General features: G+C 54.7%; 2 protein-coding genes across 4 annotated transcripts in view; one reads left to right on the top strand and one right to left on the bottom strand.

Moving 5' to 3' along the window:
- Positions 1-4686: 4686 nt before the first annotated feature.
- On the top strand, positions 4687-7947 carry ISL2 (ISL LIM homeobox 2). Its single transcript, XM_027712185.1, has 6 exons — positions 4687-4744; positions 5700-5889; positions 6084-6343; positions 6454-6737; positions 6838-7008; positions 7140-7947. Exons 1-6 carry the CDS (start codon positions 4687-4689, stop codon positions 7254-7256), a joined length of 1080 nt encoding a protein of 359 aa, XP_027567986.1. The 3' UTR covers positions 7257-7947.
- Positions 7948-9377: 1430 nt separating this feature from the next.
- Positions 9378-11113, bottom strand: part of SCAPER (S-phase cyclin A associated protein in the ER) — a 142251-nt gene continuing 140515 nt past the window's right edge. For all 3 annotated transcript variants that reach the window (XM_027712175.2, XM_039379267.1, XM_039379268.1), the window contains one exon: positions 9378-9828. In XM_027712175.2, the coding sequence (XP_027567976.1) occupies positions 9734-9828 (95 nt within the window). In that variant the 3' untranslated portion in view covers positions 9378-9733. The remainder of the gene's footprint in view (positions 9829-11113) is intronic.

The raw sequence follows: 11113 nt of genomic DNA, 5'->3' as shown, positions 1-11113 counted from the left end.
ATCTGCCACCCTCCTCCTGCACATAGCTCGCCTTGTCACTAATGGCAGATCTGTGTAAAATTCTCTGCCAGGTTGTAGCAGCATTATTTTTTAAACAGGTAGCTGCTTTTTCTGCCCATTATACTGCTGGAAAGGAACCCAGATGCCACTGTGTTCCCACTATGCCAGCCCAAGCCATTCCTGCAGTAGCAGGAAGAGCCACCCCACAAAATCACCCCAGGGGAACAGCCCTTTCCACGCCTTCAAGCACTTTTCAGGGAAAGTTGCTGTCTCCTTTTTTCTTTCCATTTCACCTCAGTCACTAACACTTCAGTGTAAGCACAGCAGCTGCACTAGGCCTCGTTTTAGGCGTATTGGGACCTTCTTGATTTTTGATGTTGCAAAGGCTGTTAGAGAGGAGCACCTCCTGGTGAAGTTACCTGCAGCTTAGGGTACCTGGTGACAAAGACTAATGTGCCTCCTGCTTGCCCCGCCACAAAGTCTAAGATGAAGTCTGCAAAGTCTACAACTTAACCATTGCCTTTAATCCTGCAGATAATGGCATAACAAGATCCAGTGTCTGAGGGCTGAACCAAAACTATACACTTAGTTTGCCTTTTCAGTGAAAGTAGTTAACAAGCAGGAATGAGGGGAGCAGAGCAGTCTCTCCCGCACTGGCAGGCGACATCAAGACCAGATGCATCTCTGGGAGACATGACTGAGGTAAACCATAAATTAACAGGCTCACTGTGAGGGAAAAAAATAATAATAATAATACTGGGTCCAATTGCATGGTCTGATATGAAGGAGGCCAGAGGAAATGGGCCAATGAGTCCTTTCTGCACCCATGAACTTTCAGAACCCTTCTTATCCGGAGGGGAAAAATGGCAAGGGCTCCCTGTGCCATGTTACCATGGCTGATTCTTAATCACTAGCAGGGCTGGCAGTAGCTCTTGTGCAACACCACTTTCCCCAGCGCTGGGCCCTGTTCCCCTGCAATGCTCCCAACCCCTGCTGGTCTCAGAAGAATTGAGCCCAAAGCTCCACATAGCAATTCAAATGCATCACCAGACATTAGGCCACCGGGTTAACCACTGTTTAATTTCGTCACATTTGTTTGTGAGTTATGTACGTGCCTTTCTTTTGTCAACATCTCCTTTTAGAAAGGATATTGATTTTGTTTTCAAAGGCTCTTGAAAATAAAATGAATGACTACATTCTAAGGAAGAGTCATTTTCTCAACAGCTGTAAATAATTTATTGTTCGCAACCCACCCAGATCAAAAGATACTTCATCAACTGATGTGGCAAAATCTGGTGCAAGCTGCATTTCTATTATCTCAGATCCAATTAACCATTTGGAGCAGACTAAAACATAACTAGATCAATCCAGAATCAGATTAATATCCAATCCATAATCACATTAATCACAATCTGTCCATAATTAGCCATCAGATAATCCCATTGGACAGGAGGTGACATGCAGTATCCCATTATCTCATTAATTATCTATTTTCAGTATCAGACATTGTGCCCAAACACAAGGAAATGTTTTTTCAAGGAAAAATGGATAGGGAATTCTCCTTGTGCTGCATCCACCCCATCGAAGCCCCCAGTGGTTCAACGTTGGAGTTTTACAACATTTCTTTGTTTTTCCATATTCCATTAGAACTAAGAGCTGGTTTTTTTGAGAGATGTCATCTTTTTAAATAAAATATGATTATCTTAGGAAGATGGATAAATAAAACATTTGTTTCATGTGAACAAGTTTATGAAAGAAAGAAAACCCTTCATCAAAGGTTTTAATGGTAACATGATAACAATAGCTTTGCAATGCTAAATCTTATTGCAGATGGTTCCTGTCCTTTTTTGTAATGTAAGTGAAATTGCGTTCCATCTGTTTTAATTTTATAATGGACTTAATCCATGGCTGGCTCTGAAAGAATCAGCATTTACTGCCTTTGCAGTCTGCTGCAAACAAAAAAAATTGTTACCGTTTCCCCTTTCTAGAGGAACTTGCATTTCTCTTTGGGAGCATAAAGCAGAGCTGCCGTGTGGAGAGCGGGAAGTGCCGTTAGCCGGCCTCACCCCCGGCCAGGCAGCCCCTGCCAGCTCTCGCACCAAAGCCAAGCGGAATTGCCCCAAAAGCCACTGGGAACGCTGAGCACTGGGTGGAGGAGAGCACGGAGCAATCAGCGTGGCAGGAGAGATTGCGTTTGGCTTTGACTAGCAAATGCTTCCAGCAGTTCCAAGTGACCTGAAAGCAATTTTCCAGAGGTCCCTCCTGGCCTGATTTATTCTATGATTTTATGATGTGCTTTCCCTTACCCCCCCTCAGATGAACCAACAATTAACTTGTTCGTAAAACATGGTGGTATCGAGCTGCTTCAACACCTCTTGTACCTGTAGTCATTTTAAAGATTTTTGTACATCACATAGAGGAGCTTCAGGGTTTCCCTGGCAGGTAATTTTTTTTCGGATTTTCTACTAAAGTGCCTGTGCTGCACTGCCTACCCTGTTCCTGCCTGCCTGGCCCTGAAGTGAGTCCAGTCCAAACGTACCTGCCTGGTGTACAGGGCACATTACTCTGTATTGACACAGGTGTGCCCGCAGCACAGCTTTGTGCCAGTTTGGAGAGGTTTGGCTGGCTCAGCCGTAACCTTTCTTTTTCCTAAGTTGGTGGGAGGTTTGGGAGAGCAGAGAAGATCCTGCCCTCGAGTGGGAAAAGGGTGATGCAACATGGAGCATCCCTGCCAAGCTGCTGTATTCTTAGACGTGTCTCATTCTCCTATCACTCTGACATTTTATTTTTGCATTTTATTGTTAACACATGCACATACTGACTCACTCAGGACTCTGTGGATTCCAGCTCAGGCTGAAGTCACCCTTCTGTGCCCTCTCTTCTGCCAGGTGTCCAGGCATGGACGGGACAAACTGTGCTGCCCCACAGCCATGGCAGTGCTGTGGAGGTTCCCATCACCCATCCCACGGGGTCACCCCAGTTTGAAGAGCCAGTCAAACTTTTCTAATTTTCTTCACACTGCTCACCTCCCAGCCCAGCTCAGCCACTGGCAAGGCAGGCAGCAGTCACATCACAACCCCTGACAGGCACCATGGCCACCCTGCTGCTACCACACAGGCAGGGACACGTGGACCTGCCCTGCCCTGAGGATGTCATGGCCACACTGCACCTCTGCACCTCTGCACCTCTGCACATGCAGGGATGCCAAAATCCCGTGATGACACGTGTCCCTGCTGAAGTGGGTACCCCAAATACCACCCTCCTTCCTCCCTCAGCTGTTGCACAAACTTAAAGGTTTGCTTTCAACATTTGGGGTCCTCAAAGGGTAGCAGGGGCTGTGGTCAGGCTGGGGAGAACAGGTCAAATAGTCCAACACCAGTTATCAAAATCGTCCTCTCCCCCTCCTCAGCTTCTGGGGTTTCACACCTACAGGGTGCCTGACTCGCACAAGCGCTTCGGCCGGAAAACCCATCCTACCTCCCTCCTCCCAGAAAAATGAGCCCAGCCTGCCCTTCCCGAGCCAACATTTAAAATCACCATGTCCTTCCCAAGCCATACAGGTTGGTCTAGGCCTGTCAAATACCGTGTGTAAAATTAAAAAGGTGATTGTGTGGAGTAGAAGGACAAGGCTGAAGCCCCAAGACAGCAGCAATCTCAATTCCAGCATGTATAAGCTTTCCTGGACCTTTTGAGCTACTCGTGCTGCTGTGCTGCAAAGTCTTCGGCAATTTAAAACCGAGTCAAAGGCCACTGAAGTGCTCTCCCTATTTTCCTGCTAATGCACAGGAAGCCCATGGAGACTGGGGGGAAAGTGAGAGGAAAAAAGAACAGAAGGAATAAAAAAGCAACAGGAGAGGTTAAGCTGCAGGAACAGCACGGGATCAGGTGCATGAAAATGCAGTAAAATACTAATTTTTTTCTGCTAATTTCAACTCATCACGGGGCTCCTGCCCGGAACGGTGGCCCCGACGATGCCATCGGTCCCGTTCGGGTCCGTCGAGGCGGTCCTTCCGCACAGGGTCCCCAGCGGGGAGCCGCTCCGCGGGCGCGCAGCCTTGAGCCCCTTCCCGTCTGCCGCGGGATGTCCCGCCGCGCCCGCCCGCGGGCACCTGCCTGCGGCACGCCGATACGGGGGGAAAAGGGACAACGAAATAAAAGGCAAAAGAGAGGGGAAGGAAGAGGAAAAGGGAAATTAAAGCAGCAAATAAAAAGCGAACTAAAAGTCAAGAAGAATAACAGGGAAAACAGATGGGGGACAAAAAGCTACAATGAATCTCCATCTCCTCGGCCGCCGATGCCGCCGTTCCCTCCGCGCACGGGGCCGGGTCGCGCCGCGCCGGGCGGTCGGAGGGTACGGCGGGCGCGGGGCGCGGAGGAGCCCGTCCCGCGGAGCTCGGTCCCGCCCGCCCCGTCCGGGCCGGTCCCGCGGGGAGCGCGCCCCGCTCCGCGCCCATTGTTCGGCGCCGCCAATCCTCGGGCGCTCCCGCGGCCGCCAATCGCCTCCGGGGGCCGCGCGGTGAGGTCAGCGCCGCCCCCCGCCCGCGGCCGCTGCGCGCTGACATCACGGCCGGCCCGGCGGGGCGGGCCCGGGGGGGCGGGCGCGGCCCCCGCCCCGCGCCGCGCGGGTAGTGGTGGAGCGGCGGCGCCGCATCCCGCATCGCTGCCGGTGCGCAAGGGGCCGCCCGCATGGTGGACATCCTCCTCCCGCGGCCGCTCCCGGGCGCCATGGGGGAGCCCTCCAAGAGTAAGTGCGCGCAGCGCAGCGCGGGGCCGGGGCGGGCGGGTGCGGGACGCTGCGGTCGAGCCCCGCGCCGCCGCTGCCGTCGGGTGGGCTGGCGGCCGCCGGACCGCGGGCGCGCTGACAGCTCCGGGAAGGGCTGCGGGCTCGGCCCGGGGCAACTCCGGTGCCGCTATTCCCGTTCATGCCCAGCGCTCCCCGGCCCCTCTGGCCCCGTTTCTTACCGAATGCCTGTCCTTTCAGCTGTCCGCGCTGCTGAGCTCATTGCTTTCGGCTCTTTCAATTTCTTTCTCTGCTTCCCTCTCCTTTTCCTTTCTTTTCTTCTCTCTCTCACTGCCTGTGTTACCGTTTTTCTTTCTTTCTTTCTCTCTTTCGTGTTTCAGTTTGTCTTTTTTTGTTATTAATACTTCTCTTTCCGTTTTTGTTTATTTCTTTCTCTTTCTGTTCTTCTGGTTTTGTTTGGTTTTATTTCTTTCTGTCTCTTTGATTTCTTGTCTCTTACTGTTTTCATTTGACCACGTTCCCGTTTTAACCATCTGGGTTTTAGCTGGTGTTGTTCCTTTCTATCATTCCGTTTTATTTTCTTTCCTTCTTTCTTTCAATTTTTCCTCAGCCTTTGTCTTATCGTTTCTGCGTTTCTGTTTTTATTTTCCTTTGCCGAAATTCTACTTTTACGTCTCTGTCTTTCTGCCTTCATTTCCCTCCATCAAGTGTCTGTCTTTTTATATTATTATTATTATTATTTCTGGCTGTATTCATTTATCTCTTTCCGTGTTTCCATCCTTTCTGTCCACGTTCCTGTTTTTATTTCTTTTTCTTCCTATTCTGGAAAAAAATCCAAAACAAAACAGAATAAGAAAAAAGGAAAAAGGTTTAAAAAAACTCAAGTGCCTTTCCCTAATTGCTGGCGTCTGCTCTGGCACACGGCCGGCCCTGACCGTGCCCCACTCGCTCCCGGCAGGGCGGCCGGGGCTGGCCCTGTGCGCCGGTTGCGGGGGCCGAATCCAGGACCCCTTCCTGCTGCGGGTGTCGCCGGACCTGGAGTGGCACGTCGCCTGCCTCAAGTGCGCCGAGTGCGGGCAGCCTCTGGACGAGACCTGCACATGCTTCCTGCGCGACGGCAAGGCCTACTGCAAGCGGGATTACAGCAGGTGACCCCGAATGCGCCAACGCTCGTTAGGGGGAAAAAAAAAAGAAAGGGCAAAAAACCCCAACCCGAACCCGAAAAAGCACAAAAGCCCCTTAAAACCCCCGAATTTCCCCCAACGAAAACCTGACTCTCGGCCGCTGCCCGCCCCCGCGGCGCCGCCCGGAGTCGCCCTGACGGCGCATCGCATCCCCGCAGGCTCTTCGGCATCAAGTGCGCCCAGTGCCGGGCGGCCTTCAGCAGCAGCGACCTGGTGATGCGCGCCCGCGACCACGTCTACCACCTGGAGTGCTTCCGCTGCGCCGCCTGCGGCCGCCAGCTCCTGCCCGGCGACCAGTTCTGCCTGCGGGAGCGGGACCTGCTCTGCCGCGCCGACCACGGGCCGCCCCCCGACGGCTCCGCCGCCCGAGGGCCGCGCAGCCCCGCGCTGCCTCCGGCCGCCGCCGCGCACCTCGCAGGTACCGGCTCCCCGTCGGGGCGGGCGGCGGGGCGGGGGAGGTGTCCGGGGGGCTGCAGGGGCCGGGCGGGCGGCGGCGCTGACGGCGCGCGTCCTCCCCGCCCGCCGCAGAGCCGGTGCCCGGGCGGCCGCCCGTCCCGCGGCCGCCGGCGCACAAGGCGGCGGAGAAGACCACCCGCGTGCGGACGGTGCTGAACGAGAAGCAGCTGCACACGCTGCGGACCTGCTACGCCGCCAACCCGCGCCCCGACGCCCTGATGAAGGAGCAGCTCGTGGAAATGACAGGGCTCAGTCCCCGCGTCATCCGCGTCTGGTTCCAGAACAAGCGCTGCAAGGACAAGAAAAAGTCCATCCTCATGAAGCAGCTCCAGCAGCAGCAGCACAGCGACAAGACGGTGAGCGCCCACCCGCCCCGCCGGGGAAGGGAATTGGGGGTGGGGGTCCAGGGCCAGAGAGCTCGGGCGGCAGTCGCGCTGAATCCCCGTGTGCCCGCAGAGCCTGCAGGGCCTCACCGGGACGCCGCTGGTGGCCGGCAGCCCCATCCGCCACGAGAGCGCCGTGCAGGGCAGCGCCGTGGAGGTCCAGACCTACCAGCCGCCCTGGAAGGCGCTCAGCGAGTTCGCCCTGCAGAGCGACCTGGAGCAGCCCGCCGCCTTCCAGCAGCTGGTGAGCCGCGCCGGGCCGCCCGTCGGGCCGCGGGGGGCGGGCGGACCCCGGCCCGCCGGGCCCGGGCGCTGCGGGAGGGGGCCGGGGCAGGGGGCGACCGCGCCGGGCCCTCACCGCCGCTGCTCCCCCAGGTCTCCTTCTCCGAGTCCGGCTCCTTGGGCACCTCCTCCGGCAGCGACGTGACCTCGCTGTCCTCCCAGCTCCCCGACACCCCCAACAGCATGGTGCCCAGCCCGGCCGAGACGTGAGGCGGCCCGGCCGCCCGCCGCCGCGGGACCTCCGCATGCCTGCGCTCCCTGCATGAGACACCCGGCCCCGGGCCGCTCCCAGAGCGCCGGACAAACGCCTTTGTTTTTTAATTATTCTTATTTAAAAACAAACAAAAAATATGTTACTGACGGCCAAAAAAGCACCGGGATCCTCGCTGCCTTCACCAGACCGGAGAGAGAGTCCCTGCCCTGGTTATTTCGTTGTTTTGGGTTTTTTCCCTGCGGATTTCGATGTTTCTTTTTTCCCAAAGAAACGTGGATTTCCCCGCTGGAGCCCGGCACGGTGACAGGCCGCCTCGCCCACCGCTTGCGCCGGAGACGGCTATTCTTTCCTTTTTGGAAGGGAAAAGGAAAAAAGAAACTACAAAAGGGGGAGAGACTCCCTCAGCGTGCGGCCGCGGAGCCGGCCTGGCCGTCCCTCCGCGCCGTCCAGCCTCATCTCACGCCGATGCCTCTCCCGGGCCGCGGCGCCCGGCCCCGCACGATCGCTGGAAAAACGGGACACGGAAACGAGACTTTTTAACGGGAAAACCAGTACTAATAATAAGTTATCAATGGACGGAGGACGGATTGTTTGCGCCTTTAACGATCAAAAGTAAGTTATTGTTATTTATTGTCAGAGTCAGCGGTTGAATAGTGGAATTAAGTATTTTGGACTTAATAAAAAAAAAAAAAAAAAAAGAGAAAAAAGGAAAGGAAAGGACTGAAACGAAAAAAAAACCAAAAAGGCGCGGAAGGGCGGCAGAGGGGCGGGCGCGGACCGGGTCGGGACGGGCACAGCTCCGGCTTTTTCCGCACGGCCTCCCCACACCGCGTTAATCGGCTTTCAGAACCGGGGCCGCTTATTTATAGCCGGGGAGGCGGAGCGCAGGTTTCCCTTTCGGAGCAGCCCCCGGGCTCGGCCGGGTCGTGCCCGCACCTGCCGCGCTGCGGGGCCGCCTCGCCTCCTCCCCGGGCGTGGCGGGGGCTTCCCCGGGGCGGCGGGGCGAGGCGAGCTGACCCCTCGAGCGTATCCGTCCCCCCTGTCCATACTCAGGCGGCGGCTCCTTATCTGCCTCTGGCATCACCTGGGAGCGCGGCGGGGCCGTTCCCGCTTCCTCCCCGTTACCCGGGCGGGACCGCTCCGGACCGGCTCCCACCGGGACCGCAGGCCCGGAAAGCTCCAGCCACAGCACGCTGCACCCCCCCTACCCTTCCCCGGGCACCCGGGGAGAGCTGGGCCCTGACCGAGCCCTCCGGGCTGCAGGGGATGGGCGGCGCGGCGCCGGAGCGGCTGCACCACCCCGAGGGGCTGCGGGGCGGCTGTGCGGGGACCGGGCCCCCCGGGCGAGCCGCCGTCGGGGCCGCCTCAGCCCGGGGCCGCTCGGCACCGCCGGGGTGGGCTGTGCCCCGGCCGGGCACAAGTCTGGAGGGGTCTGCCGCTCTCCCAGCCCCGCCGCGGGGCCCCCGCCATTACCTGGCTCCATCCTGGTCGCGCTGGGGCTCCTCGCGTTCTCCCGGGGCTGGGCCGCAGCGGGGCCGCAGCATCGCCTCAGGCGGCGCGCGGCCTCCCCTCAGGCGGCGCGGGCGGGACCCGGCTGCGGGCCGGGCCGGGCCGGGCCGGGCCGTGCGGCCGCCGCAGGGGCGGCGCGGGGCTGCCAAGAGAGGACTGTCCCGCTGCCTGTCCCGGTCCCGCCGCCTGTCCCGGTGCCCGCGGGCCGCCCGGGATCGGGATCGGCCCCGTCCCCGCCGCAGCGCGGGGCCCGCAGCGCCTCCCGCCCCCTCCCGCGGAAGCGAATCCCGCCCGGCCCCGCTGCGCCGCTGGGTTTTGCTCCGCGGAACCTTCCCCGCTCACAGAACATCCCTAGGTTAAACCAGCGTTATTAAAGTCTTACCGAAACGGTAAAAACGCACATGGTTTAAAAAATCCGTATTACGTGACTTATCCCAAATTACCAGAAAATTATAAGCAAACTTTCCCCAGAGCCAAATCTCACGAATTCTTTTGATTAGATTCTGATTGACTTTTGATTAAAGAGAAAGACAGCTTAAGGGGCTTTTTCTTTCCTATCTCCGAGCCCTGTGTTGCTTATAGTAATTCAAACACACCAACATTTGTAACACAGAAGTCACACCAGACAGAATAAGTTATTTTATTACAAGATATATAGAACATATTTTCTCTATTTGCAACCTTATTTCAGCAGTTCTGCAGTGCAAGTCCCACCACATCACAGGGTAGAAAACACCCAAATCATGACATCGGATACATGAACGAAATAAACTCAAATTATCAAAATTACAAAACAGAACTTGGAAGTATCTACAGTAGTTATGATATAAATAGTGCAAATTATATATCTACAGAGTAAGTATTTAGAGTATCAAAACCGTTTCAGAACAGCCTTTTAAAGAAGGTAGTCAGCAGGACCTGGTCAGTGTGACGATGTTAGGGATTCAAAAACCAAATACGACACTTATTTTTTCAAGAAGAACTGTCGAGCTTCTTCCCAGGACTGCCGCGGGAATCTGTTGGACAGCTCAAGATAATCTTGAGAACTGAAAAATTTTTCTGTTGAAGACAGAACATAAAATTACCACGTTATTCCCTCTTAAGATAAGATGGCAATAAAACAAGAATAACGAACTTGCAGCCAATTTGAGATACTTTTACTCCCCTCCCCCTCCCAAAATCTTCTCAGCCCAGGGGGGTGACACTTCTGTGGAGCTTGGGACATCGAGGGCTGGCTTTAAGAATGGGGGCAGAGGCTCTGGTGAGCAAAGGCTTCCATTTGTAAGCTTTTGGATCAGGCTCTGCTTTGCGCAGTGGAACATTATACAGCTTTGCACACTTTATGTTCTTGGACCCACCAGGGACCAGCTCAGCCTCCTTCAGCTCTGGGCAGCCTCAACGGTGTTTTCTGCTCAGCAGCTTTTTTTCCATGGAGGGCTGCGGAGGAGTTGTGCTCCCTGACTCCCAGAGCTCACAGCACAAGTACAAATGCAGCTTTCACTCCTACGAGTGAACAGGACTGCACATGTGGGCACATGTTTGAGGGTCCGACCCTCCCCACAGCACCCAACAATGAAGTTTGTGCTTTCAGGTTGTATTCCCATCAGTGTTACTATTCCCATTTGTGTTTTGGGGACACTATCCTTCACATTCAAGTGATATAATGGATAAAAATAATCCTGCTTAGACTATTACTGAGACAACTTTTTTGCAACTGGGGAATGTTTAGAAACCACACTCACATGTCACCACATAGTCATCTTTCTTTAAAAGTTCATCCAGTTTGAATAGTGAAAATAAAAAGCAGTTTTCCATTTGGGTTTTAGATGTTTCTTGAGCAGATTCTCATGCAAACACAAACCTGGAAAGTTTGTGCTGCAGACACTGCACAAGGCTGCTTCAGACTGAGAGGTATAATGTTGACAGTAAAAATCTCCATAAAGTTACATTAATTTCATGTGTTATATTTTATTTTTAAACACAAAGCTTATGTTTTAGACCTAGAACTGCTCATCTCTTGCCAAATGTTGGGCAAAATGGTGGTGGATTTTTGTTTGCTATGAGGGAGAAATGGTTGTCCGAGCGATGTTCTTTATGCGAAATACAGCTAACTCAAGAACAGATGCCCATCAGCACTTGAATTTTAGATGTGTTTAGCAAGTAACAGCCATCTCAGCTGAGAATATTTCAAATTTAGCCTAAAGAGGTTAAATGCATTTTAAATAATACCTTAATAATGGAGGGGAAAAAAAATCACACCTCTTCTGCAAACCGATGAACGTCAAATAACGATTACAAGACAGTATTTTACAGATTTTTGGCTCCCCAGGTGTACTGGCATTGC

The sequence above is a fragment of the Pipra filicauda genome, unplaced genomic scaffold (assembly GCF_003945595.2).
Source record: "Pipra filicauda isolate LSUMZ 115617 unplaced genomic scaffold, ASM394559v2 scaffold161_size1661140_pilon, whole genome shotgun sequence".
Lineage (NCBI taxonomy): Eukaryota > Metazoa > Chordata > Aves > Passeriformes > Pipridae > Pipra > Pipra filicauda.
The sequence above is the reverse complement of the archived record's forward strand: the minus strand, read 5'-3'. Positions and strand labels throughout refer to the sequence as shown.

What these genes read in the sequence shown, in the direction of transcription:
- ISL2 (XM_027712185.1), top strand. Translation starts at nt 4,687, where the DNA reads ATGGTGGACATCCTCCTCCCGCGGCCGCTCCCGGGCGCCATGGGGGAG. An exon ending in CATGGGGGAGCCCTCCAAGA is followed by an intron (nt 4,745 to 5,699) that starts GTAAGTGCGCGC and finishes CGCTCCCGGCAG; the next exon opens with GGCGGCCGGGGCTGGCCCTG. An exon ending in AGCAGCACAGCGACAAGACG is followed by an intron (nt 6,738 to 6,837) that starts GTGAGCGCCCAC and finishes GTGTGCCCGCAG; the next exon opens with AGCCTGCAGGGCCTCACCGG.